This window comes from Amblyomma americanum, chromosome 8 (assembly GCF_052857255.1).
Source record: "Amblyomma americanum isolate KBUSLIRL-KWMA chromosome 8, ASM5285725v1, whole genome shotgun sequence".
NCBI lineage: Eukaryota > Metazoa > Arthropoda > Arachnida > Ixodida > Ixodidae > Amblyomma > Amblyomma americanum.
The window spans coordinates 83,864,131-83,891,874 of record NC_135504.1 but is presented as its reverse complement, the minus strand read 5'-3'; the positions used below and the strand labels follow the sequence as shown (position 1 = coordinate 83,891,874).

General features: G+C 45.8%; 1 protein-coding gene across 1 annotated transcript in view; it reads right to left on the bottom strand.

The window, feature by feature from the left end:
* Positions 1–3,831: 3,831 nt before the first annotated feature.
* ECSIT (evolutionarily conserved signaling intermediate in Toll pathway, mitochondrial) overlaps positions 3,832–27,744 on the bottom strand; it is a 40,599-nt gene continuing 16,686 nt past the window's right edge. The window contains exon 4 of the mRNA XM_077635209.1: positions 3,832–4,286. Within this exon, the coding sequence (XP_077491335.1) occupies positions 3,892–4,286 (395 nt within the window). The 3' untranslated portion in view covers positions 3,832–3,891. The remainder of the gene's footprint in view (positions 4,287–27,744) is intronic.

Below are 27,744 nucleotides of genomic sequence, written 5' to 3'. Positions count from 1 at the left end.
TCCGTTCTCTCTTCAAGTCTGAGCTAATTCGAGACTTTACCATTCTGTGGTGGCTACAATGCAGCTTTCTGAGGACGGCCACATCCTGAATGATGCCAGGTTTAGCGCATAGTATGAAGTTGATTGCATTTTTAGTCTCACCGTTGGGGCTCTTCCAGGTCCACTTCCTGTTTTCTCGTTTGCGGAAGAAGGTATTCATGAGCCCTAAATTATTTCTATCTGCGAATTCGACTAATAACTCTCCTCTGCTATTTCTAGAACCTATCCCATTGTCGACTACCGCGTGGTCGTCAGCCTGCTTCTTGCCCACCTTCGCATTGAAGTCACCCATCAGTACAATGTACTGTGATTTTTCCTGATTTATTGCCGATTCTATGTCCTCATAGAAACTTTCAACAGTCTGGTCATCATGGCTGGATGTGGGCGCGTAGGCCTGCACCACTTTCAGCTTGTACCTCTTATTCAGCCTAATTACTATAGCTGCTACCCTCTCGTTAATACTATAGAGCTCCTCTACGTTGCCAGCTATATCCTTATTAATGAGGAATCCCACACCTAGTTCTCGTCTATCCTCTAATCCGTGATAGCACAGTATGTGTCCGTCCTTTAGTACTTTGTACGCCTCACCTGTCCTCCTAACTTCGCCAAGGCCTATCACATCCCATTTAATTCCCGCTAGTTCTTCGAGCAGCACTGCTAGGCTAGCCTCACTAGATAAAGTTGTAGCGTTAAACGTTGCTAGGTTCAGATACCAATGGCGGCCTGTCCGGAGCCAGAGATTCTTAGCACCCTCCGCTGCGTCACAGGTCTGACCGCCGCAGTGGTCAGTTGCTCCGCAGCCGCTGGGGAATGAGGGCCGAGGGTCAATTGGTTTGATCATACAACGTTGTGGCCAAGTACTACACCAGGATGGCCAAATCCTGCTCTGGTGAGGGAGTGCGTTGTCGGTTCTGGTCACCAAGATCAGGCCGCACCCCAGGCCTGGTTATGCAATTCCATCGACACGCGAATTTTTTTCAAACCCAGTAGAGAATTGCGTGGCACCAGGATACCAGCCCCGGTCCTGTTGCACGCGAGGCGGATGCTCTACCTCTACGCCATCGCTGCCCCTTTGGAGTTAATCGCTTTGTCCCTTTAACCCATATATGCCTAGCACCCTACATATAAGACACTGCTATTTTGCATAGTAACTCTAAAAGTATAGAGTGTGAAATCGCTCTGTCCCTTTAACCCATATATGCCTGCCATCCTACATGTAAGACACCGCTTTTTTGCATAGTAACTCTAAAAGTTTAGAGTGCAAAACCTTGTGCCTGCTGGCGTTGATTCATAAAGGTCTAAACTTTCCCTGTACAAGGGTTGTGGTGTGTGCATTCATTTTTGTGTTGTCTGCGTTCAGAAAGATGGGCGGCCAGTCTTCTCTGGACACCATTTTCAGGCTCGACCCCACTGACTACATTGCAATTCTGCAAGAAAAACAAATAATTTTTGCACACTGTCACAGGAAAACAACCACGCATGATGAGAAATCTCATTTTAAAGTCTATGTCAAATGTTTGAAGCTTTACTACACGTAAAAGGTAGCAAATCTGCTAAGTATCCTACATTGTTGGACGACTCGAAAGTTGGTGTAGAGAAATATTTCCACCAATAAAATGATGTTTCTTAAGTGAGATAAATTTTATACATACAAAAAGTTTTAACCTTTTCAAATTGTTGAAGTTTCATCATATATGCATTAAGCTACAAATAAAGATATGTGAACTCCAAGATTTCGTGCCCTTCCCTGGGCTGAGAAGTACCTGTGCTAGCTGCGTTCCTGCAGGTACTGGTTTCCATCTTGCCCAGCGTGAATGATAGGGATGGCACAGTGAACAAAACAATGATAGCAGAGCCAGAAAGTCACCCGAGCTCACAAATACTCCTTTGCATTCTACGCTCTTCTTCCTGTCTCCGTTGTTGGTTGGGCCTCTTGTTTCGATGGCCGCCCATTATAGCCCATCTTTCCTTGAATGTTATCACGATGCTACTCCCACCACATGCACTCATCAGATTTCTTGTACTAGCCACCATAATGCCGTCTATCCCAAACAAGATCAAACCAATTGCACCACAGCGGTGGCCAGGTGGTCTGAGCATCTGTCTCTCACACAGGAGGAGTGGGCTACGATCCCCAGTGCCACCGGGTACGCACCGGTGATGAACTGGGCAAAAGCTTCTCCTGGCTTGGTGCTCGGCTTCTTCAGGGGAAAAAGCTTGGGAATCGGGGCCCCACCTTGAGCAGACAAAAGCACCTTATGCCATGGCACCGTAAAAATTCATCATCATGAAGATCGCACGAAAACATATCACCAGTCCTTTGTTTCTCAAAAGAGGCCGGGACTGCAATTGCCTTCCACCTGAAACCACCATCAACACTGGAGTCTTCAAAACTGCTATACTCCGCGGAAACTTTTCCTTGCAAATGGTCGGAAGCTATGGAGCCTAGGCACACGCTCTCTTTCTACGGAGCGGAGCGGAATATAGTCCCAGCCTCCAGTTATTACTTTTCTTTTAAAGCATTGCATATTGTCAACATTCGTTATTAAGGCATATTTCTAATAAAACTGCCAACTTTCAATGTCAAATACCAAGGAAAAAACTGTTTCGTTGATTACAACAAGAAGCTTGAATAGATGGCGCCTGCTTCTCAAGTGATGGAATGAAGTTACCACAGGGAAAGCAACTTGCCAGGTGACCAGGAACATCAAAGTGCAGCAAAATATTCGGTGGAGTGACACAGTCATGGACACCATAATAAATCATTCTAATGCTACATATTCTGTACACCCACCCCCATGTAATGTCTCTCGTGGACCTTTGAGGATAAATGAATAAATAACATTTTAAATACGAACGGCCAGATTATCACCATCATGAATACCAAAGCTTTGCTCATTTTTGTGTTTGCACTTCACGGCAGCACCTTTGTGTCTTCACTAATCCATATTATCCAAATGAGCTTGGAAGTAGTAGCAGATGAAGAAGACAACTCATCACTTCTCGTCACATCTTTTGTCGACGCAGCCGCCACGGTGGATCAGTGGTTATGGTGCTCAGCTGCTGACTCGAAAGATGCGGGTTCGATCCCGGCTGAAACAATCGCAATTTGATGGAGGCAGAATGCTAGAGGCCCTTTTACTGCGTCGTGTCAGTGCACGTTAAAGAACTCCAGGTTGTCAAAATTACCGCAGCCCTTCACTACGGCGTCCCTCATAGCCTCAGTCTCTTTGGGACATTAAATCCCAAAAACCAAACCAAACCATCCTTCTGTCAACACATGTGGCAGCTTCTGCATGCACGACATGCATTTCTGCAACAGTTGCAGCCAGAGTTTTGTTCGTGTACTGGCAAATTTTTCTGCATGCATGGCCAGTGCCGTTGTTATGGTTAAGAAACAGTTCCCAAAGCTGCAGTGACCATCCGTACACGGTCAAGGTACTGGCAGATAAAGGTATCGATCTCACACATGCACTATTCTTTTCTACATGCTTTCAAGGCTGCACGTCTCTTTTTATTCTGCAAAAAAATCCTCACATAGGGGCTTGCAAAATGCACACAACTGCTGTCAATTTTTAGCATGATGAAAGAGCCAGGCTGGGGGAGGTGAATGATCTTTGTACTAACAATAAAGCCAAACACAGTTTGCACACTGCTATTCCAAACTGTAACCTCTGAGAATAATTAACACTGTGCTGCACACATTTTGGACACACTTCACCACATGAGCACTTTTCATGCAGGCTTGATACCTGAGCTTCGAAGAGCTCCCAGCAAAGAAAATGAACCAGATACTTCAACAACCTAATTCATTGTCGCTTCTTATGTACACTACACCGGAAAAAGCCGTCATCATGTCTTTCCTGTGTCGGGAGGCTCGCAAGCTTCAGTGAAAGCCCGTCCATATTCAGCTGATGTCTCCTTCGAATCTGTTTCAGCTCTGGCTTCACCTTTGTCCTCGTCCTTGGCTTCATCTTCAGGGTCGCCTTCAAACTCTTCCTGAGGCTGGTTTGCGGTGACTAGCGACTTGCTTGGGGCCCTCAGCATGAAGACGACCGGGATCTCTTTGAGCTTGGGGTTCTGCACTTGAAGTATCCTCAGCCAAGACAGCAGAGAGTCCCTGGTCGACGTGCCAGTGGCTCCAATTGCCAGGATGATTCCATCCGTCTGCTCGTGTATCGTGGATGGCTTTGCTACGTCCGAGTATGGCTTTTCACCAAAGACAGTTATTGGGATGTTGGACACATCTGCCAAGGGAAAGAAGATAGGCACCAATTGCTTCAGAATGCATTCCAGTATTCACACATAAAGTACCTGTGAAATAAGCGAACAATTATTCATCAGCACCTCACACACCCAAGCATTGCCATACATATGACTACAAAGGACAGCTGTACAACTTCCATCTAAACTTCGCAGTTAAAGAAAAAAATGACCAGCACAAACTGCTAACCGCAATTAACAAGTAATTATTCCTTTATTCCAAATCTTCTCCACTTTGGGAGATTCCCCCACTAGACAAAGTATCTGTGTAAAAAAGTTTCAACAAGTGGGCAAGTCGATGCATGAAATTCACATCAAGTTCTGAAACATCACTGCCTCAGAGTCCAATGCAAACCAAACACGGCCTTACAGCAATGCATATTCATGTCAGAACTGCTTCACTCAAATTGATCACAAGAGAATAAGCACAGATGACCAAAGTTTCGACTAGCTGATCTGTGCACCCCTGTGCTCAGTTAGGATGACAAATTGGCGACTGAAAAGCTACCGAAGTCTGCAATAAGGTAATTTTATCAAGTTTGAGGCAAAAAACAGCAATGCAACTGGCAAGCATCAAATAAAAAGTTTCAAGTTTTCTAGTTTTCGATCTCCCAAAAGGACATACTATAAACAATCACTGACCAGGTTTGGACATTTCAATTAAACAAGCCTAGTGTGTACATTGGGCTGCTGTGGTGATCTCTGCAAAATAATACCATATAAATGCGTGTAAGGGCCGCACCGTTTTCCAGAAGGAAATATTATCAAAAAATAATATCCGTGTAAGGGCCGCACTCAAACTTTCCACACGACCCACGCAGGAATAGCCTTCGAAATGCACGCACCGTGGCCTCCGCGATCAGCTCCCGCTGCGAGCAACGGCGTGCTTCATCACGGAGGCAACGCATGCGCACAGGAGCTTCCAGGTGCCGCCCATGGATGGTGCCAGAGGCCGTGGCTCATGATCATCATCAACTTTTTCCTCCGCCGCGAGCTCCCGCTATCCATATTGGCATCAGTATCACCAGCTCCAGCATTTTGTGGCTGTCAAAGGCATGAGAGTTGTGTGTGGTTCACCGTAGTAGTAGTGGTTTTCGCTTGCTTCCGCCGAGCGTTGTAGTTTTAGCATGATTGGCAAGCACCTTAAAGGGGCTCCGAAACACATTTTCAGTGCATTGTTTTTCCTCTTGGTTGCATAGAATGAGTTATAGTGATGCTATTAGCATCAGTCGTACCACATATACTACGGTTTTTAATATTTTAATTAGCTCACGAAAACAAATTCGTGGCGCTGATAGTGTCACCATACAGTGGCGGTTTTTAGCAGCAGATATGACATCACATAGTGGGAACTTGATGATTGGACAAAGAGTAGATATACTGCAAATTGTTTTAATAACTAGAGATACGTTTTGTCAAGTATTTGTGTTTTATATTACATTAACAAAACCAACTTGTTTGCCCTAGATAAAAGCACTGTGAAGCAAGTAAAGCAAAAATACACCACTAGAGGCTCTGGTTACTTTTTGCATCAACGGACTTTGTGCCTCTCTGTAAACATCCTACAACCTAGCACTCAACACTTACGGCGACTCTCAGTGTATCTGAGAGCGGCTTCGCGGAATCGATCCGATCGAGCCATTGTACTCTATAAGCGTTCGTTTTGGACCCAAGGAAGGATGCGTTCATTTCACATTTAGCAGGCAGTGCGCATCGTCAGCTTGTGGAGGATCACCGGGCGGTTGCGCCAGATGGCGCCACATTTCCGTCAACAGCGCGCGCTCCTTGCTCGCCGTGACCAACCAGCGCACTTAGGAGCGACGGGCGATGGTTGGCGGTAAGCAGTAGCGGTACGCGCTATGCTAAATGTGCCCGATATCTTGCACAGGCTGTCACACCGTCGCAGTATCTCGTGCTCGAGTTTGGATCTATAAGTAAGGGAACGTCACTGATCAGTGTTCCCTTCTGCGCCGTCGACGTGACGATGAAGCATCGCTGGGTCAGCTGAGCATTCACATGGTTGTTGCAACCATGCAAACGGTGCCGCCAGCCTTAGCATGAACGAGTTACAGAAAACAGGCAACCATGAAGCGTAAACTTCTGCCACGTGCTCAGGTAGGCTGTTTTCATTGGCCGCACTAAGTGCCGTCATTGGGAGAGTGAAATGGGAATGGGAAGCTGCGCGAAAATAGAGTTGAGGGCAGCATTTTGTTTGCTTGTATTTTGAAATTTCTTCATTGAATAACTCCTGTTCCTATGCATCAATTCTCGTAATTCTTTTTAAGTCAGCATCTGTGTGACATAAAGAATCCATCTGAAGTGTAACCAGCATCCGTTCAAGCGGTGCTTCACAGCCCCTTTAATAGCTACAAGGCTGGGAGTTCGCTGTCGAACAGGGCAAGCGCGCGGCGGGCAGGGTACTCGACGTGGCCGAGAAGTGCGTTCGACGATGGTGCAACCAAAAGGATGCATTGAGAAACACAAGTTGCAAAAAGCATGCTTTCTGAGACAAACCATGCAAGTTTCCCGAACTGGAAGAAGAGCTGCTCTGCTAAGTGATGGAAGCACAGAACAAACGGTTACGCGTTGACAGCAGACGTGCTGCGCGACTTCTTGTGGGGATGAGCGTGCACCGGAGTACAGCATCAGCTTGCAGTCGGAATACACTGCGAGTGGCGATTGAACATAGAATAAATGCCGCTGGCCTCCTGATTGGTGTGTTTTTACTTAATTTTTTTTTTTCGGAAATCGCGTGTATGGCCCGCACCCCGAAAATTGACCCCCAACCTGAAAAAAAAAGTGCGGCCCTTACAGGCATTTATACGGTAGTCATGAACAAGACCTACTGAACTAGAGACCTGCACATTTGGCACTGCTCCAGCGCGTATGTTCTAGCTGATGCCTTTTGCCACTAGGGAAGGGCAGCTACGGGCGGTCTGGCGCTATAATTAACTTGTTGAGCAAGATGGCGTCGGTTATTTTACTTCAAGGATGTAGTAGTTTTGTCATTTGTCTACGTTTTGAGTATTTATCAAGCATCCATTGCCTCAGCAAGGATGCCAGAATGTCTCACGCATGCATGCGCGCAAACAGAATATTCACCGCTAGGATTTGAAAAAATGTCATATTTGCATCGTTCATTACTAGGTTTCAAAATAATAAGACAGGACAAATGCACAGGGAGGCAGTGAGAGGAGAGAAATGATTTGTCGAAAGCAGACGATGATGATAATCATGACGAACAAACAGGTCAATCGACCGCCCTCAACGGCCAAAAAGTTAACGAAAGTTGGCGCACGCAGTCCCATAGGACCCCGCCAAATGTGCTGGTCTATAGTTCAGTAGGTCTTGCTCATGAACACCCTGAAAGACTGAAAATTCAAATCAAAGTTTGTTTGCCCTCTCTTTTGGCAAAGCCTCATAGACACCATTGGCACGCAAAGCTCAGCGAACTGCATTTCACCGGTCTGTCATTCTGATCCACATGCGAATGACAGATGTCCTCTTGTTGTATTATAGCTGCTCTAGCTCTTTTTTTGTTGTGCCATCTATTTTGGTACAAAAACCTGGAGTGACGCGATAGCTACAGCTGGCCGAGTGGAACTTGGTCACGTGAACAACCACGTGACGAACCACTTGATCAGCCACGGTGCTGTGCCGCCGCCGGCTACTCCGCACCACGTGGCCAATCACATGACAGCGTGGTGGTGCAGCCATGCTGAAGGCTCGAAATGCTACCGTAATGTAGCTATCACTACAAAAATATATAGATTTTAGTTTCCCACCCTGGTCCATTATGTCTCTGTGTGGCACTACAGTCAGACGTCATTAAGAGAGAACAAGTAAAAATTCGTAATACAGTTCGACACAACCAAAATCCATAGCATCAAATTATGTCAAAAACACATGCAAGGCCAGTGCAATTTAATGTTTAATCAGTGAAGGCGCAGAAACTCAGGTGATCTTTACTACAGAAATAAAGAGACCTCTTCCAAAGTTTTAGCGCCGTTTCGAATGCGCTCACAGAGATTGTGAGGACACAAAAAAAAAAGTGCTCGTTAGGCTGGTTTCCCCACCCTGCAGCCGTGTCATATGAAAAATGGTTCATCAGAGCCAAATCTATCGCCCTTTTCACCACGTGTGACAGCCAACATATACACAAGGCAGTTACTTAAGGGTTACAACTGTCCAAACCACTGTTTCTGGGGCACTGTTGACACGTGAGAGGCTCGAACATCTGCGTCCGCCTGGCTACCAACCCTTCACGCCACCGTCTCTTCGTGGTACTGCTGGTGAGTGCACAATCAAGATGCGAATGGAAAAAGCAAGTGTGTTTGAGGATCCAGGAAAATTTGAAAAATCTAGATGCAATTTATAAACATAAACCCCTGCCATTACTAGCTTGACAAGCCGAAGGCCTGTGCAGAGTGAACATGCATGCAGTCGCTACCAGGAGCCCACACTCCACTCATGTGTGATCACAGCAGTTGTGGCTGAGCTCCCAACAGGACCATCAAGCTAAGACCATAAGGACCTAAGAATCTGTAGCACAAGAACTACTGTGAATTGTCATTCCACATAGCCTTTACACTTCTATCAGTACATATTTTGTGATCACCCAGACAGGGAAAAGAAATGCCTCGTGCCTTTGCTTGTTCAACATGTAGTGGCTAGCTCAACAACTCAACAAAGTACCCAACTGCTGTCTAGCAATGTCTCCACATTGAGCTAAAAGCAACAGGCACACTTCAATCAGACAGAAAGGCGTGACGGCATATGCAGCTGTCCCTAGCTTTAGCAGGAAACGGGTGCACCATGAGAACTCAGGTTGAAACACTGAGTTCGAAACATTTATACAACCCTTTCAATGTTGTTTTTCGGAAAGTTGCCATTCGGCGCACTTCCTCTAATTTCTTTTCAGTTGCCAACATTACTGACCAAAACATATTACAGCCTAGCTAATAATGCAAGCCCTGGTCTCAGTCTGCTGTTATTTTTTATTTCCTGCAATTGTACTGCCAAAGAATGAACTTTACACAATTCACAACAATATGGAAAGGCAAATGAGAAATGGACTGCAAGATCGGAGAATGTACAGGGTCGTCCACTCTTAGTGCGAACATGCCAGTGCGTTGCTGCACTCTTTGCAGGACCGCTGTGTTTGACACTGCCTCGCATCAAAGCGAAGTTGCAGGTCACGCTCACGCTATGCACCATATCCAGGTCCACCTTTACCTATGCCATTTCGCTGCGATAAGCAGCCATGTCGGACGCAGTGGACCTCCAAACAACGTGGCTATACACTTGCAAGTTTGCACTAAGAGTGGACGACCCTGTGCGCTCCTAATCTCATTTTGCTGATATCATTGCTTATATCATTAAAGATACTTTTTGAAGATGCAGTGTTTGAGGCAGGTGACACACCAGTTCAGAGTGCAGCAATGCCACAGAGGCTTTGCCTGGTATCAACAGAAATTCTTGATTCAAAACTTGCTTTCGTACACGCATTACCCTTTGCTGGCTTTCTCCTTTGTTCTGCTCTCAGCCATTGGCTTCCACTCTACACCTCACCACACTGTTGATAGACAAGTCTATTATAGCATGACAAAAAAAATTAAATCAATGCGCCATAAAAACGAATAGCTAGACGTGTTGGCAAGTTCATTTCATAAAAATTAGCATGCCAGATGAGCCAAGGATGAAAGAAGACACAAAAAGTGTTGACTAACAAGTAACAGCACATTTTTAACACCACGCTGACAATGTAGCCGACAGTACAGTCTTCTTTCTTTTTTTGCCTCTACACAGCTATTGTCCTGAGTCAAGCCAAGCAAATTCATCAACTAACAAGCTAATCAAAACTCTTAACAATAGGAGACCAAGAACAGGAAGCGCACAAAGACTGAACACAAATGAGAGGACCCAGTACCTGGTCACCAATACACAGAATCAGCCGAGATCCCCTCCCCTGTGATCATGCCCTTTTCTTAAAGGCTCCAGAAGGTGGCTGGAAGGCTGGTTTTGTTCTCGGCTAAGAAAAACACAAGTTCTGCGTGTTCTGCTCTGAAGAGGAAGGATGACTTGGGCAATGACGGCCCAACAAAGTGCTCTACCTATCGTCACAATAACTAACTAATTAAGTGCATGTGGGAAGCTCTAACAAAGTCCAGATAGCATTTAGGGAAAAAAAGCGTGCGCATAAGACCAACTGCATGGTGTGTGAGTGCAAAGTTAAAGTTGCACTAAAGAGGAATCTGAACTCGTCTTTTTACAGCGAGAACTCTGTCTACTTGTTCCGGGCATTCTTAGAAACTTCGAATTATTATCCTGGGCAGCCGATTGCCCTAATTAAAATGGATTAACAGTCCCGGCTCCCGCCTTTTTTTTTAACTCAATGCGGTAGGTAAGCAGAGTCAACCAACGCGTCAGCAAGTCCAGTGGCGGCTTTGCTTTCGCTTTTATTTTGTTTTTTAGGTTTCTGTGAATAAACATTTTCAGTCGTAGACATTATAGCCGCAAATTAGGCCCACACAGGACAATAATTCCAAGTTTCTAAGACTGCCCGGAACGTGTAGGTAACGTTCCCACAGTAAAAAGACGAGTTCAGATTCCTCTTTAGTGCACCTTTAAACCTAGTCGAGCCCCTCTCAACAAAGCAACAGTTCTGGCCTGCTGTCAGGCACCGCCTGACAAGCCTTCCCTTGGTTGAATTGTGTGCATTTTCCTCACTGCGCATGATGTACCATCTCTCAAACCAAATGTTACTCAAAATATAGTTGGGCACGTAAAGAAACATAAAAAATAAGCTATCTATGAATTGCTCTCGCACAGTTCTCTTCTTTTCCCAGAAATATCTTTGGACTGGAATGGATGCAAAGTGGGTAAAACTTTCAGAACACAACTGGTTCAAAGAACATCAGAATGCCCTCAACTCCACAAAAAGTCTCCCTCTGTCCTATGCCTGTAAAAAGGTGGTGCTGAACTACATCTGGGCAAACTAAAATGTTGCCTAGGAACTGAGAGCAAACCATGTGTGAGACAACAGAGGCCCACTTTTTTTCAAGTTAAACTCGTGAGATAAGGAATTTGCTTGGCCTGATTCAGGATGATATCTTAGCAGAGGCAAAACAAAAAAAGGACCAAACTCGAGCAAAGAAGAAGAATCAAGGTTTATTGTGCGTGTGACATGTTTTCAGTGTGGCGTTACAAATATGCTGCCATTCAACATGCAACGCTTCTTCCTTCAACCTTGTCTCGTGTAGTACACCAACTTTAAAAGATGAACGTGGTCAAACAAACCTGCTATATGTGCATGAGTGTTCAACCTTGGAAGACGGAGGAAGAAAGCAATGATACTGGAAGCCACAACAATTAGGGCTTCATACTGCTGATCATTTGCTCTGCCAAGGTTAGTCTGAATGGAGCCATGCACATTAGGAGGAAGGGCATAGCAAATGGGGCTGTAACAGTGAGGGTGAACCCATTTTCATTTTCTTTTTTTTTTTGCACTCATTACTTATACATAAGTGCTGCCGACAAGAAGCAGTGCTCAAACTGCTTCCACTAGTCTGTACCTATGTCAGACTGAGCACTTTCAGAGAGTGCATAAACAGCCAGAACACAAGGCAAAATTGCCCACAGACTTGGGAACTGTCATCCTTTTCCCCCCACAAAAAAGGGCTTTGCTTTGCTGACACCAGCACCTTAGCTCATGCAAAGAGAAAACCTGAAAGGTAGGTTATTGAAGCGTACATGATTAGGGCTGCTGGGTCCGAAAAATTCAGGGGGGCACTTTGTTGACCTAGACTGCGGTGAGGTGACAGCCTTTAGCGAGGCGTTGCTGCTTGTGTCGCTGATGTGTGGTGAAGATGTTGAATAAAGACTACACAATTGTTCGCTTCACGGCACCTTCGCAGACGTTCATTACTGTGTGCGTGCATGGTTGCTGGAGACACAGGAGAGCATTTAGGCAGCATCCTTCCAGATCGGCATTCAGGAAGCGTCTGGAAAGACTGCCTGGGGAGCGCTCCTCTCGAACGATGGTGGCGCCACCCAATGACACCACACGCATGCGCAGAAGGCTGAAGTGCAGGTGCTTTGTGTGCTGGCACCTTGCGCAAGCGCAGAGCATTGTCGTATACGGAGTTCCCAGTTACGACATACTATGCCAACCACTAGTATTACTATTTAACTAATGAACCAACTTTGTACTAATTACTATTTAACTGTGAGGCACTTGTCTGCTTATGTGGAGGAATGCGAAAGCATGCGTTTTGAGGAAAGAAAAGGTGTTTGTGCAAAGGACACAGTTGCTCTCAGATCTCCAAATCTGGGTGGATACCTCAACCACGTTTGATTGACAGCTATAGTGTGACACTTTTCTGTGAACATCTCCGATGATGAGTCATGAACTCATAAAGGCTTTCGCCTTAAAAAATCTTTCACCACTGTGGCCACTGCTGTCAGAGATAGCAGGCTTGGATTGCTAGGGCCATCACACAGATTAAAAGAAGAAGGGTTGTTTTTTTCTTTTTGTTTTATACCCTTGTCACACGGGCAGCCTAACCACGGTTAAGTTTGACGGCAGTTAAGGCTAACCGTAGTTACGCACATTCACACGATAAACCTAACCAGTTATTCTGCTAACCATGGTTACCTCAAACTGAGGTTGGCCACCTCAGTCAAGCCTAGTAACCGGCAAAATGGCCGCCCCCATGTCCGAAGCCTGCAGCTCGGCTCCCAACGAAACAGCCTCCCAAAAGCGTGTTATCTGGACCGTAGCGACGACAGAGGCGTTAATACGCATCTGGGAAGACAATTTGATGGCTCTGCACTCAAACACACGCAACGCGCGCATATATCGCGTGATGGTCGAAACGCTTAACCAGAGCCTGCCGGCGGGCGAAGGCCCGTACACCGCTAAGCAAGTTCGGCAAAAACTTGAAAAGCTCAACAAGCACTACCGGTGAGTGGAAGTCTTCATTCCTAGTAATGAAACGATGAATTCTGGCGGAAGTTTGTGTGATGTTACAGCACTGGCGCGCAAGAGAAGCACGCCGTGCTGTTAGCACTGGTGCAGTTAGGCCTTGTCTGCAGTCGTGACACTGCGCCGGCGTGTTGTAAACGACAGAAGATACGCAGCATTTCTGGAATGTGTTGTCATGAGCTGACATCGTTCTTGTCCTTGCGCGATCTGCGTCTGCGTTCGCTCCGCGTCTGATTCATTGCTTTATCGACAGCCTTCATTTAGCTCGCTGAAGTTAAAAGCCGCGCGAGCGCCTCGCGTACAAGTTACTACACCAGTGTACCAGGCGAAAACCGTGTATTTCATGTATCGTAGAGTCCGTTTAAAAATTGTGGCATTTTCTTCCTTAAGTGGCAGGTGGGTGCCCCACTGCTTTCGAGTGCAACTGGTAGCCTGTTTTTTATGTTTGTGCCTACCATAAAGGGAGCAACACCATACAGTAAAACCTCGTTAATTCGAACCCGAGGGGGACCGGAAAATTGTTCGAATTAAGCGGAGTTTGAATTAACGAGCGGGCGCTAAAAAAAGCGGCCATCACGCCCGGCAGCACGGGCCGAAGCTAAAACAGGCATATCTGAGATCGTTATCTCTTACTACGCGCTACCTACACATTTGCGGCGGGCGATTGCGCGAATTAAAATCATAGAGCCCGAATGTCGAAGGAAATAAAGTTAATTTGTTTATGCGGTTGGAGCTAACATCAAAATGCATTCGCGTAAGCAGCAAGCTTAATGATTAAATATGACACTATGCTTCAAAAACATGTTTATTAACAGCAGATTGGCAAAGCATATCAAAGAGAAAAATAATCGGTGATGCGCATTTGTTTTCGTTTTCTTTGCCATGACTCGACAAGCATCGTCTGCAACTTGCCCAACAGCTCCAACGCAGCGTCCGAATTATCATCGGCGGAGAAGTAGCGCGCAGCCAGATGAGTGCTGACGCTGTTTCACATGCACTCGGGGGTGGCATTGGATCGTCGCCTTCGTCGGACTCGTCGTCGCTGTCAGCTGTGCTCGCCGCGCCCGAGTTGTGCGGCATCTGGTCACCGCAGGCCGCTTCAATAATCTCGGCATCGCTTAACGGCCCCGATGTCTCCACGCCGCTGTCAACGTCTACGAAGCTCTGGAAGTCAACACCCTCCGATAAAGCAGCGTAGGCAGGGTGCAGCGCGACGGAGTCATCACACTGAGCATCCAGCTCTGCCGTGCTGCAGGCTTCTGGGCCTTCAATGAAGCCGCACTTTCGATAACAGTTCACGACTGTGTCCGCCTTGACAGCATTCCACGATGTTGCCAGCATGTGGCAGGCTCCGAGGAGATTGACGTCGTACGATTTGCCGCTGTCCATACACACAAGAATCCGCTCTAGGAGGTGGTGCCTGTACAGTGTTTTGAAGTTTTTAATAACCCCAAGGTCCATAGGCTGCAGCACAGCCGTAGTGTTTTTCGGCAGAAATGCCAGACGGATCGCCTTCAGTCCGCTGATGTCGCAATGGGCTGAACAGTTGTCGACGAACAACAGAACATTCCTGTTCTGTGCCGCGAACTTCCTGTCGTGTGTACGCAGCCAATCCGTGAAAATTGCTCGCGTCATCCACGACTTTCTGTTGAAAGTATAATCAACAGGGAGAGTTTTTAGCCCTTTAAAGCAGCAAGGCTTCGCTGCTTTGCCTATAACTAGCAAGCGGCACCGTTCCGTGCCAGTCGCGTTTGCGCACACCAACACCGTCACTCTTTCCTTGCTTCTCTTCCCCGCCTGAGCACGTGTCGCCTTTGTAACTGACAGTCTTGTTCGGCAGCAACTTAAAATAAAGCGCGGTTTCATCTGCATTGAACACATCGCTGAGCGAGTAATCGGCAAGGTAGTCCTTTAGTTGACCTGAGATGCAATTTTGACACGTTTCTTCATCGACTGCGGCTGCCTCTCCACAAACGCTTTTAAACGTAAGTCCGTGACGGGCCTTGAAACGCGACAACCAGCCTTCCGACGCGCTGAAGTCACTTATGCCCATCTGGCTGGCGAAGTCCACTGCCTTTGCGGCAATTATTGGTCCACTTTAGCAGAATGTTCCTGCTGCGAACGTCCTTAATCCATGCCATTACAGCATCCTCCATCTCTGGATGAGCCGATGTTCTCAGTCGTTTCCGCGAGGGCTCCATCTCCTTTTGATACGCATTGAAGATCGAGTCCTTGTTCTTGAGGTATGCGGACAGCGTGCTTTTCTTGACTGCAAACTTCTCTGCGATCGCTGTCGTTGTTAGGAGACCACGTTCGACCTCCTGTAATATCTCCACCTTCGTCTTCAAATCCTTTGCGGAGTACTTTCCTCGGTTTGCCATGATTGGCACAGTCGATGAGACGTCACCAGCGAGACACCAAACAAACGAGGAATATCACGCTACACAAACTTCGCTAGACACCGCGGCAACAAAGACTAGGCGCAAGAGGGGCCGGGTGCTGTGTGCAGGATGAAGGAAAGGAAAGAGTCTTCGCTTCCCGAGCTGCACAATAAAAGGGTACCGGAAGTCATGCGTTCTCGCAAGGGCTACTGCATGGAGGAAAGAAGGAAAAGAGGAGAGGCTGCTACGTCACATTTTTTGAAGCCGGAAGCGAGGGCTCCGCCATGACACTTGGCCGTTTTCTCAGCCAATGGCATGCGAGCGCCGCGAAGATCAACGCGAGCGGCGCGAGCAGACGATTTCGCGCCGCGCCAGGCTGTCGGCAGCTGTCAGACACGGCGGAAAGTGAGACTTCTGCTCCCATTGACAACAAAGACGCTGCGATGCCCAGCTGCTGCGTTCCTGGGTGTCAGTCGCGCACGCCAGGACAAGAACCGGGCGTCACTTTCCACACGTAAGTATACTGCATTTTGTTTTCGTATTTAATTGACTGCGTAATGAGTAAAATGCATGCTCACAGAACATAACGCACGACACGGCGTGAACATGGTATTCGTACCGCCCCGGCCTTATTGGTGGCTCTTTGTCCGAGTGCAGTGAATAGTATTGCTTTCAAACAGGTTTCCGAAAGATCCAGAGCGAAGGAGGCAGTGGACTGAGGCCGTTAGACCAGGCCAAAGAGACTGGGAGCCAGCAAAATGGACCTGCGTATGTTCAAAACATTTCCTGCCCGAGCACTTCGATCGGATGTCGCCGCTCGTAGTTCGTATACGTGCGGATGCTGTCCCCCTTCAGGTGAGGAACCACCTTCTATACATTCTCAAGAGATTGGAAAGAAATGCTCTTATTGAGAAGGTGCTTTATTATAACTTGACTGCATAAGCATGCGTTCAATATGATGTTTTAGGTGTTCGTGCAAGAAATAGAACGATTTGTGAATAAATGGCTTTAGCTAGACGTTATGATCGAGTAGCGCGGCTGCAGTACTCCCGCACTGATAAAAAGTAATTGTGTCATTATACTCCTAAACTGGCTGCGGTTTATATATGGCTCTGGTGAAATTCTGCTTACTGTACATGATAATTTATTTATTTATTAGCTTACGCACTCCATCATTAGAAGAAAATAAAAAAAAGAGAGCATCGAGCACACCACAGTTTTCCTTGGGGCATCATTTCTATTTAATTATTACTTGTAGTGTGCAAATGTTTGCGCCTAGCAGTAGGCGATGCATTTTTTGTTGTCATCTCAGCCATAGCACCTGGGAAGTGTCACTGAGAGAGCACTGTAATTCCTTAAAACTATAGTTCGTTTACAAAGGAAATCACAAAGAAGTTCCATAAGGCATAGAGCACCGTACGTATTTGCTCGCGTGATTTGCGCACGTTTTTTCTTTAATTAGGGCTCCAAAAAGAGGGTGCGCAATTTACGCGCAAGCGAGTTATCCGAACACGTCCTAAAAAAAAGGTTGGCACCCCTCGCCCCATGGCAACAAGGTTGACACGTCCCCCCCCCCCCCCCATCCCCCCCGCCCCTTCCCCACGCTATAGCTCCCCGCGGGGTGGCATGACATGACGGCACGTGCTTAGCTCAAAGCAATAAACGCGCAAAGATTCAATCGCGAAGTCAGCCGTGGGAGGAGATAACGGGCAATAAAACGGGGTCCTTGCGTGTGGCCCGACTGACTAGCGGCAAACCGTATAGCAAACGGTACGGTAGAGTTTTGGATTTGGGCGCGCGCGCAACTGTTCGTCCGGGACAGCGACCGCCAGCGCGAGCAAGCCGGGTAAACGGCACAGTTCGCACCCGCGTACATGCTGGTGGTCTGGCTCAGCATAGTGCGCAAAATGTGCGAGTAGTTTTTTTTTTTTATCGGGTTAAAGGTTTGAAACTTTTTGGGGTGCACAATCTATGTGCGGGCGCAAATTACGCGAGTAAATACGGTAAATGTCATACACATAAGGAAAAAGGGAAGCATGAGACAAAGAAAAAAAGACAAAACACAGGCAGAAAGCTTGGCCAAATGTTTAGGGGAATCCCGTTTTCTTTTGCGAAGTTTCTGTGGAAACAATTTATAGCTTTCCTTTAGCCGCATAGCTGCGCTTGGGTGGATGCCAATGAGTATAATTAGCTCCCTTATTATACAGATACGGCAGTTCTGCATATATAATTCCTCATACACATACCATACACACTTCATGGGGTATAGCTGGGTGAGCCTGAGGAGAGACACCCCACTCTCCCTTCTCAAAAATATGGTAGACCTGCTGTACTAACAATGCATTTCTCTGCTCTTGCTTTCTTTAGAAATGGGTGCACTCTCGCCCACTGGCTGTGTTCCATATTGACAGTCTCAGATTGGTACATCTGTCTGTTGAATTACATGCATCTTTTTAGCTAAGGCTGGCGTTCCACTGCGAGCATGTGATGCACCTCATTATTCATTTACAGCAGGAACCCCTTTCACAGCAGCCAGGCGATGGCACAGCTGTTGCTGCCACTGCTCAGCATGGCGCCCAGCAAGCACTAACACAAAGTCACACATCTCCAGCGTCTCCACTGCAACAGGTATTTTCAAACAGCGCTGTTTTGTGACTACTACAGCTATTCAAAGCATCACAGTGGCTGTGTATATGTTGGAGTAGGAGCTGCAAACACTGGTTCCTGGCACGGGCTCACCAGAAGATTTATCCGAATCCCATGACACACTAGTCATCATATTTCTTAACCCTTCAGACAGCACTCAAAACAAACAGTCTTAAAGTGTGATGCTCCACCTCCATCTTTCACTAGCTGCTTAAAGCTGAACACCTTGTATGCTTGGTACATGATGTATGCGTTAACAGACAAAGAGGGCAATATCATTAGCAATATGGATAAGATATCAAATAGCCAAAGAGACACAAATCTATGCAGTAGCCAATGCAATCAGAACGTTAATGAGAGAAGCCGCAGCACACAGCAATGGGACATCCCGTAGCAGTAAGAGAAGAGGAAGTAACGGAAGCCTTAGTAGGAATGAAAAGCGGGAAAGCAGCTGGTGAGGATCAGGTAACAGCAGATTTGTTGAAGGAGGGAGGGGAGATTGTGCTAGTAGAACTAGCCATCCTATATATGCAATGCCTTGTGACCTCGAGAGTACCAGGAGCTTGGAAGAATGCTAACATTATCTTTATAAAGGAGACGTCAAGGACTTGAAGAATTACAGACTGATCAGCTTACTGTTCATTGCCTACTAAGTATTTGCTAAGGTAATCGCTAATAGTCAGGACAACCTTAGGCTTTAATCAACCAAATAATTAGGCAGGCTTTCGTAAAAGATACTCAACAATAGATCATGTTCACGCTATCAGTGAGTGATAGAGGAATGCACAGATTATAACCGACCCCTATATATGGCCTTCATTGATTACGAGAAAGCATTTAACTCAGTGGAAACCTCAACTGTCATGTAGGCACTGCAGAATCAGCGTGTGGAAGAGTGTTATGTGAAAATATTGGAAGATATTTATAACGATTGCACGCCTACCATAGTCCTCCATATAGTCAGCAATAAAATTCCAATAAGGAAGGGTGTCAGGCAGGGAGACACGATCTCGCCAATGCTATTCACTGCCTGTTTACAGGAGGTATTCCGCGGCCTGAAATGGGAACATTTGGGGATAAGAGTTAATGGAGAATACCTGAGTAATTTGCGATTCGCTGATGACATTGCCTTGCTAAGCCACTCAGGACAAGAACTGCAAAGCATGATCAATGAGTTAGACAGGCAGAGCAGAATGGTGGGGCTAAAAAATAATATGCAGAAAACCAAAGTAGAAACAGCAGTTCGCAACTGGTAGCGAGGTGCTGGAAGTAGTAAGAGAATATGCCTACTTAGGGCAGGTAGTGACCGCTAATACAGATCAAGAAAGGGAAATAACTAGAAGAATAAGAATGGGTGGAGCGCATATGGCAGGTTCTCCCAGATCATGAATGGCAGTTTACCATTATCCCTCAAGAGAAAAGTCTACGACAGCTGTGTCTTACCGGTACTCATCTATGGGGCAGAAATGTGGAGGCTAATAAAGAGGGTTCAGCTTAAGTTAAGGACAACACAGTGAGCTATGGATAGGAAAATGACAGGTGTAATGTTAAGAAACCAGAAGTAGGCAGAGTGGATGAGGGAACAAACGTGGGTTAATGACATCCTAGTTGAAATCAAGAGGAAGAAGTGGGCTTGGGCAGGCCACGTAATGCAAAGGCAAGATAACCGCTGGTCTTTAAGGGTAACAGAGTGGATTCCAAGAGAAGGCAAGCGTAGCAGGGGGCGGCAGGAAGTTAGGTGGGCGGGTGAGATTAAGGAGTTTGCGGGAATGCGGTGGCCGCAGCTGGCAAAGGACAGGGTTAATTGGAGACATGGGAGAGGCCTTCACCCTTCAGTGGGCGTAGTCAGGCTGATGATGACGATGATGACATTCCTCCAGAATAAATTTTTTTTTACAGGCACCTATGGATGTCGCTGAAAGCCAGAAGACTTTGGCAGGCCCATCACAACAGGTATTTTACAATATGCCATTTTGTGACTGCATCAATTCGAAGAACAACAGTGTCTGCGTTTATGTCACAGCACGAGCGACCAAAAACAGATTTCTGGAACAGAATGCATCCTGGCACTGGCTCAGAGGAAGTTTTCTCTGAATCGCCTCAACACATTAGTCTTTTTTTACAATCCTTTTGACAGAACTGAAAACACAGCCTAGCAGTGTGATGCTTTTCTATTTTTCAGTAGTTGCTTAGAACTGAATACATCTTATGCTTTGGTAGAAGCATATTTCTCAAGAATAAAATTTTTTTTCACAGGCACCTATGGATGTCACTGAAAGCCAGGAAACTTTACCAGGCCCATCACAACAGGTATGTTACGATATACCATTTTGTGACAGCAACTGCTAGAAGATTGACAGTGTCTGAGTTTATCTCGCAGCACGAGTCACGAAACGGGTGAATTTTTATGTAAAAGAAAGCTTCCTGGCGCAGGCTCAGAGGAAGTTTTGACCAAGCCACCTCAGCACACCAGTCATATCTTTATTCCTTCAGACATAACTCAAAACGGTCTAGTAGTGTGATGCTTCTCCACTTTTCACTAGGTGCTTAAAACTGAACGCTTGTTATGCCTCGGTACACACACATTTCTCCTGAACAAAGTTTTTTTACAGACATCTATGGATGTGGCCACAATGCTGGACATTCAGCCAGGGCCATCTTAAGCCTTTCAACTTACACCAGTAAGTTTCATATCGTCCTGTGTGGTTTCCATCCAGGTTTATTCACTGCATGAGGTAGGATGTCGTTGCAATTCTGCAATGTAAAGTGCAGTAGAACCTGCAGTTGTTTGTCAGGCCCCGTGCTTACCGGAGACAGTAGCAGAGTGCAGTAGGTTCTGCAAAGATCCTTCATATAGGATGGTACCTTTTTGTGGAACCACATAAGCACATTAGTAACTGCCACAATATTCTTTCATGTGCCTTCATTGCTTATGTTCGTTACACAAATCAATATAGTCATCTCGTCAGAGTTCCACTAAAAATAATCTGTCAGTATCAAGAAAAATTTGGCTATGCAAGACATACTCCACCAGGTCAGTGATATCTTTTCTACAAAATTTTCTCACGTTATTCCAAACTGGTTTTACTGATTTTGGACAAGGTCATTGACAGCTATGTAGAAAGTATTCGGTGCAAACTGGCATGCGTGCTACATGAAAAGTTTGTACTGTCATGTTTTCTTCTTTTTCAGTAGTTCCTTGTATAAGTTTTCATGAAATACTTCTTATATGGGTACATGCCAACCTCTTTAACGACAGTTCCAGTGGGCATTCAGAAAAGGAGATTGCACGACACAAAATTTAATGCAATAATTTTTAAAGCTGTATGTATTCACGCTTCTACACAGTTGTGCTATTAACCCTGCTTTATTTCTGCAACACTTTGAGTGTATAATAAAAATAAAATGTGTAGACATATAACATTACCTTAACATGCTAGGTGATATGAGTTTAACAATGTGCGAGCGTTTTTCTTTTGCAGTGACATCGAAAGGCATTGAGTACATATGCACTGAAGCTGTTGCGTGGCCCAGTAGTGGGCATGCCGAGTAATTTTGTGATTAGCCTCATGTCCTGCTTTCCTTCTTATGCCTTGATGCATGGCGGAGGAGAACAGGGCAACAGGCATTCTAAGGTGGGCTGCATTACTAAACAGTTTATCTTATGCAGGAACTTCTGACTTTGACAACCGCCCCAGCCTCTGTTGGGACGCCACGAAGAAGGAGGCCAGCAATGGTAATTGGAGCTGTCAAATGTGCCTATTTCTTAAGCAGAATTCAACACCATGAATGTCAAATGCTTGTGCATATGCCAAGAGCGTATTTGATAGCGTGAGTGGCCCATCCACAGCATGCATTATTAGCATAATCTTTAACACAGCATGTGCAGGCACCCAGACTGTGTGAATGGACTTAGCTTGATTTCGCCGTGGCAATTTTTACTAATATCTACTAACTGATCTGCATGGTATATTGTATGCAATGATGAATCAATAAACCAATGAATTTTTAAGTGTGTGAGTGGCCTGCATATCAAGCTGAGGAGCACATTATGGAATCTTCTTCTTGGACACCTCTCCATCTACCAGAGGAGAATCGGTGAGTCACAGCTTCATTTATTGATCTATTCAAGTACCCTAAGGGTCCACTAGGGGCATTACATAGGGGGAGATGGGGGGGACTCAAAGCGGAACAAAATTGTTTCAAAAACAAAAAAAGCAGCGTAGGTACGGCACTCAGGTGCAAGTCGAGAAACATCATTGCCAAGTAAATATTCTTACGAAAATTCACAAAGAAAAAATAAACAGCAGGTGCAAATTAGTCATCTGAGAAATCAAATTTTGTTACTGAAAGTGTGAGGAATCCATATAAGAAAGTGATCCTGACTGAAATAACAAAGACTCTGTTATCATGGCAATCCTGGAAGGTTATTCATTGCATTCTTTCATCATTAAGGTTACAGGTGAATTTTTGTACTTTTCCATTTGGACAAAAACAGGGTTACCCTTGTAGGCATTACCGGCTTGATGCGAGGTGAGGTGCTGGTAAAATATGTGACAGGGCAAATGATCTGTTGCTATGGTACAATGTGCGAGAAAAAGATGATCAAGTGAATTTTCTGTGCGTTGTGAGTGATGGCATGCTGAGCATTTCCATCAGAGGTGAAACACTTTGATATTACAGTAGGACGAGAAGATTTGGACCATTTGGAACTGTTTTTTGGCCTGATTCGAGCACATGGCGGGCATAATGACAACCCTACTACACAGCAGTTTCGTGCTGCCTTCAAAAAAGTGATTGTTCAAAGTTAACTGGCTGATGTATCAACAGGCAACTGTCTGAGCCTGGACAGCATCTCCATATTGTCATGCAGCAGTGCAACAGTTATTTCTTCTCAGGTCTTGAATATATCTGCACCAAGGAGGCAACTTCTAGACAGTGATGCTGTTCAGCAGTCTCGGGTAACAGCTGCAGACCATGACTACATCATAGCTCCAGGCTACATCAGTGAATGTGGAGGCCGAATTGTGGCTTACATGGCAGGTTATGTAGCTCATAAATTGGCTGCAAAGCTGACTTGTGAGCACTGCACAAGTGCACTACTCACCACAGAACGAGGAAACATTTACTCACTAATTAAGAGGAAAAGCAGAGGAGGGCTGAAATACCCATCAGAAAGTGTACTGAAGATCTGTCAAAAATCGGAGGCGGTGATCAGGACGACAGTGCGCCTGAACAAATTGGCATCAAGAACACTACTCACTGATCTTCTCCACGAGGTTCTTTACGCATTCCACGGTAGAGAGCTCTTCAATGAACTTCATGAGCACATGTTCGACAACTCTCCACTCGACAATCATTACATACACCTTGTCAGAAGTGTTGCAGAAAATTACATCAACATGCGCTTGTTTCATGTTGGAAAGCAGGCAACCGAGAGCCTGCACACTGCTCAGGTCCGGCAGATGTTTAAAAAAATAACTCAATTCAAGGGGAGTGACTGATGCGACAGTGAGAATTGAAAAATCAGACTTGGTTTTCGTCAGCACATGTCTTAATTTACCGTAGAGTATGAATGCAACCAGCCCATAGGGGTCCCATGCTTCATGTTGACACTGCAGCTTGCTGCCGCAATATGAGCTGAATAAGAATCTTACATGTAACAGACTTTCATGTCTGACTTTGTCAGAATAAAATTCTATTCAAACGGCCGCTCACAGCTTAGAGTACATTACAACCTGTCATACTGAGTATTGAAAAGAATAGCTTTTTAATGTGAATGCGTCATGTACACCACCGACTTAGGCTCATGCTTGATGGCAGTCACTGTCAGTTTTTTCAGGAGTAATCAGGGTTTTCATTTAGCTTGATTGCTACTGAATCAGCCAGAAATTACCTGCTTCCTAAAATCAGATTTTCGTCTTTTGTGGTAAATGAACAATACGCACATTTCAAAAAAGAAGTCAGTTAAGTAAAATCAGTACATGTCCAGAGCGCAAATGCTAGTTCTTGTTCATGAATCTATATGCTGTAGATTCACAGATGGACGTGTACTATTGGTCACTGATGTTCAAGAATAGGGGCTGCAGTTAGCAGTCTCCCAGAGCTTTCTTTACAGCGTGCCTGCACTACTGTCCTTTAGGGTACAGGGTGACTGAAGTATCTCGTATTTTGTCAAAAATATGGAGTGCATGTTTTTCATACTATAGAAGCCAGAATAATCAAGAGAGTAATTAGTGTACCATACTTACAATTTTAGTTCTAGATATTCAACACAACTGAAGGTGATTTTGGCCTTTCAAAGTAATAGTGTCAAAAGGGGGTGATCATCCCACTGCACGCAGCAACAGAGTAAGCACTAGCATATAAGTTTTGCAACAAATTCATGTTCTTAAATGATGAAAACACTTTTACACATGAACTTGGTACATTCATGCATACAGAGGACAACCTTATCATTCTACCAGCCGCAATTTGTACATTATATTAAACATTCTTTAGCTGTCATCATGCCTTAGTTCTGCACAGCTCAAATGCCCGACTTATGTGCAGACTATGTTGGTTGGCTCGTGGTTTTGACAAATATAAAACAGCATGTGCACTCAAGTACCACATAGTACACAACAAACAGAACAGAAAATTGGACAGAAAACTATGCTATTTCTATACTGTTTCAGGCTAGGCAGATAAGAGTCAAATACAACAATGCAACAATAGAAACAGTGTCAGCAGGGTGCTCTCTTTCTTTACATATATTACAGAAAGGAATACATGAAGCAGAAGGGAGGAAAATGATTCACTTTTTCCACTAGCTGCGACAACTGTTACCAATTTTTCAAGTCACTTCCATGCAGTGCTCCAATTACTTTGCATTTGCATCGCTTAAATTTTATCAACTTTGTGATGCAGAAACAACTACCGAGAAATGAAAGCTTTCACACAATTTGGCAAGATCGGTCCACAAATATTTTTCTGTCTCAAAGCCCCCATTTACTGCCTTCCTATATATGTTTTACTCTCTCTGTTCGAATGGTTCATGGTTGCAAAGTGATCTAATTCAGTTGTGCATTTCTTCTTCTGGTCTTTTTTGTTGAATCCTTTTTATGTGTGTTCTCCTTCCATGTGTTATCACTTTTGTTAACAGATTTTGCTTGCTTCAGGTAGCAAGCTATGTTTTGTAATAAGTGTTATGCTGTATCAAACCTTTTTAAAGCTCATATTTTGATTGTCCAATAAAATATATATTTTGGACTTCATTAATCCGTTTAATCAGCTGAATGCAAGAAAGTGCAACTCGGCGAGGTGGTCGCGAGGGTCGACTCCGCATCTCGGTAAACGGTAAGTTGCGAGGTACACTCAATCTTACAGAGGCATGGCCTTACACTTCACCACCCTTAAGCGCAAATGTTTTAAACCTAACACTGCGCCTCCTAAACCCGGCTAAGTGTCCTTACGCTCGCACAACAGCACTCGATCGAGACAGCAGCGCGGGTCGGTCGATCCACTGGGTCCATATCGGAGAAAACGCACGCAGTTGACATATCGCTCGCACAGCGTACAGTAAACATATGGTACGCTTCAGACTGCTTCGCGTATCGCTTTGCTGACGGATACCATCGCATGCGGCGCGGCTTCCTTGGCACTGCACGCTTCGGTGAGCACACCGCGGCCCACGCATATCGGTCGCCACCAGTTGTGACCGTTATGCATAGGGGAATGCAGACGCAACGGGTATGCTTACAAGGACACGGTCTGGACGAGTTTGTATTTATTCGTGGTTAAAAGAGCGCGGGAAAAATAGACAAAAATGAAGGAACACGCAGAACACGTATTCACACACAAAACAATTAAGCGCCGACTCGCACTTTTTCTTCCCGCGCTGCTGTAACCATAAACCAGCGTGTCACCGTCGTCTATCGCTTTATGAGCCGTCGGCACTGTCAATTTCTCCTTGGAACAAGGCTAGCAGCATTGAGGGACGCAACCGCACAAAGCCGAAAGAGAATAGCGCCAAGCCCAGCCTTTTCAGAGAAAGCTGTCGCGGGCTTCCAAAACAACCGCTTTCGTCAAGACGGCATCCTGAATGAACTAAGCGCACAGCAATGAAGACCAGCACCGACTACAGGCCTCTGGAACTTTGTGCCTCCCGCGGACCACAACGATTGAATAAAAATGCGAATTTCCAACTCTACTCGACCGGTCTGCCGACATGGGTGATGCGTGAAGCAGACGACGCCGCTGCGCCCAACGCTGCTATTGGCTGCGCCATCGGCCAACAAATCCCAGTAGGCCTTGCAAAACCACATGACTTCCTGCACGTTTTTTGTCATGCGGCTTGGATAGCGAGGGCCTCTCCTATGGTTTCCTTCCTCCGTGGGCTACTGGAAGAGTTTAGCCGACGGCGCAGCCAATAAAACGCTGGGCGCAGCGGCGTCGTCTGCTGCATGGGCAGGCGCGCTGGGACGGCGCCCAAGTAGAGGGAAGCGGGGGAACGGGGAGAGGAGGCCCGCTTGATTGAAATGTTTATTTCCATCAGAAAAAAAGCGCGGCTTCCAAAAAATGTGATGTAACCGCCTCTCCCGAGTACTTCCTTCCTCCATGGTCGCGTGCGTCTCCAATGGTCACGACCGCCTCGGCCACAGCGGAAACCTGCAACGGCTTGCGCCGGAGCCACCGTGGCCGGAGCATAGGCGGCGCCCGCGGTAGGGTGGCTACCCGCGTGACCGCGCGTCAGCCAAAAATAGACAAGCCAATGCCTCGACGCTCCGGCAGCAAAAACTTGCTACTGCATGCACCGGAGGGTTGGTTCGGGCAACGAAATTCACGTCTCACCTCGTGCGTGCTGACATGCGTGCTGGCTTATTTTTTTTCTCATCATTCTGCATTTTTTTTAAATTTTCAGCGCACTGTATTTGCTACGAGGTGACTTCTATATGCGAGGAGCAATGCCAGTCATCAGCGCCTAGTTCGAATTAACCGACGTGGATACCGGCATATTCGAATTATCGGGAGTTTTGACCCATTGAAATACACAGGGCTTTGCCGGGACCCGGCCGTCAGTTCGAATTAACCGGAAGTTCGAATTAAGCGATTTCGAATTAACGAGGTTTTACTGTATTCATATTTTCATGGTGCAGAATTTCATGCATTCAACAAAACTTTCTTTGCAGGAAACTGAGGCGTTGTGGCACCACAACAGGTGCTAAAGGGATTGAACGGCCATTCTACTGGCAGCTTCATTCTTTCCTTGGATCACTGCCAATCAATGACAAAAGCCTTGTTGAGGAAAGTGTGGAGGTAATCAGCTGTTTTCACCACGACACTAGAGCTGTTCAGGGCGCATTTTTTGCTGCAAGCTAGCTTTTTGTGCATACGCCTGCATGCTTATCAGATATCTTGTAATGTCCTACGCTGAAAGTTGTTGAAACA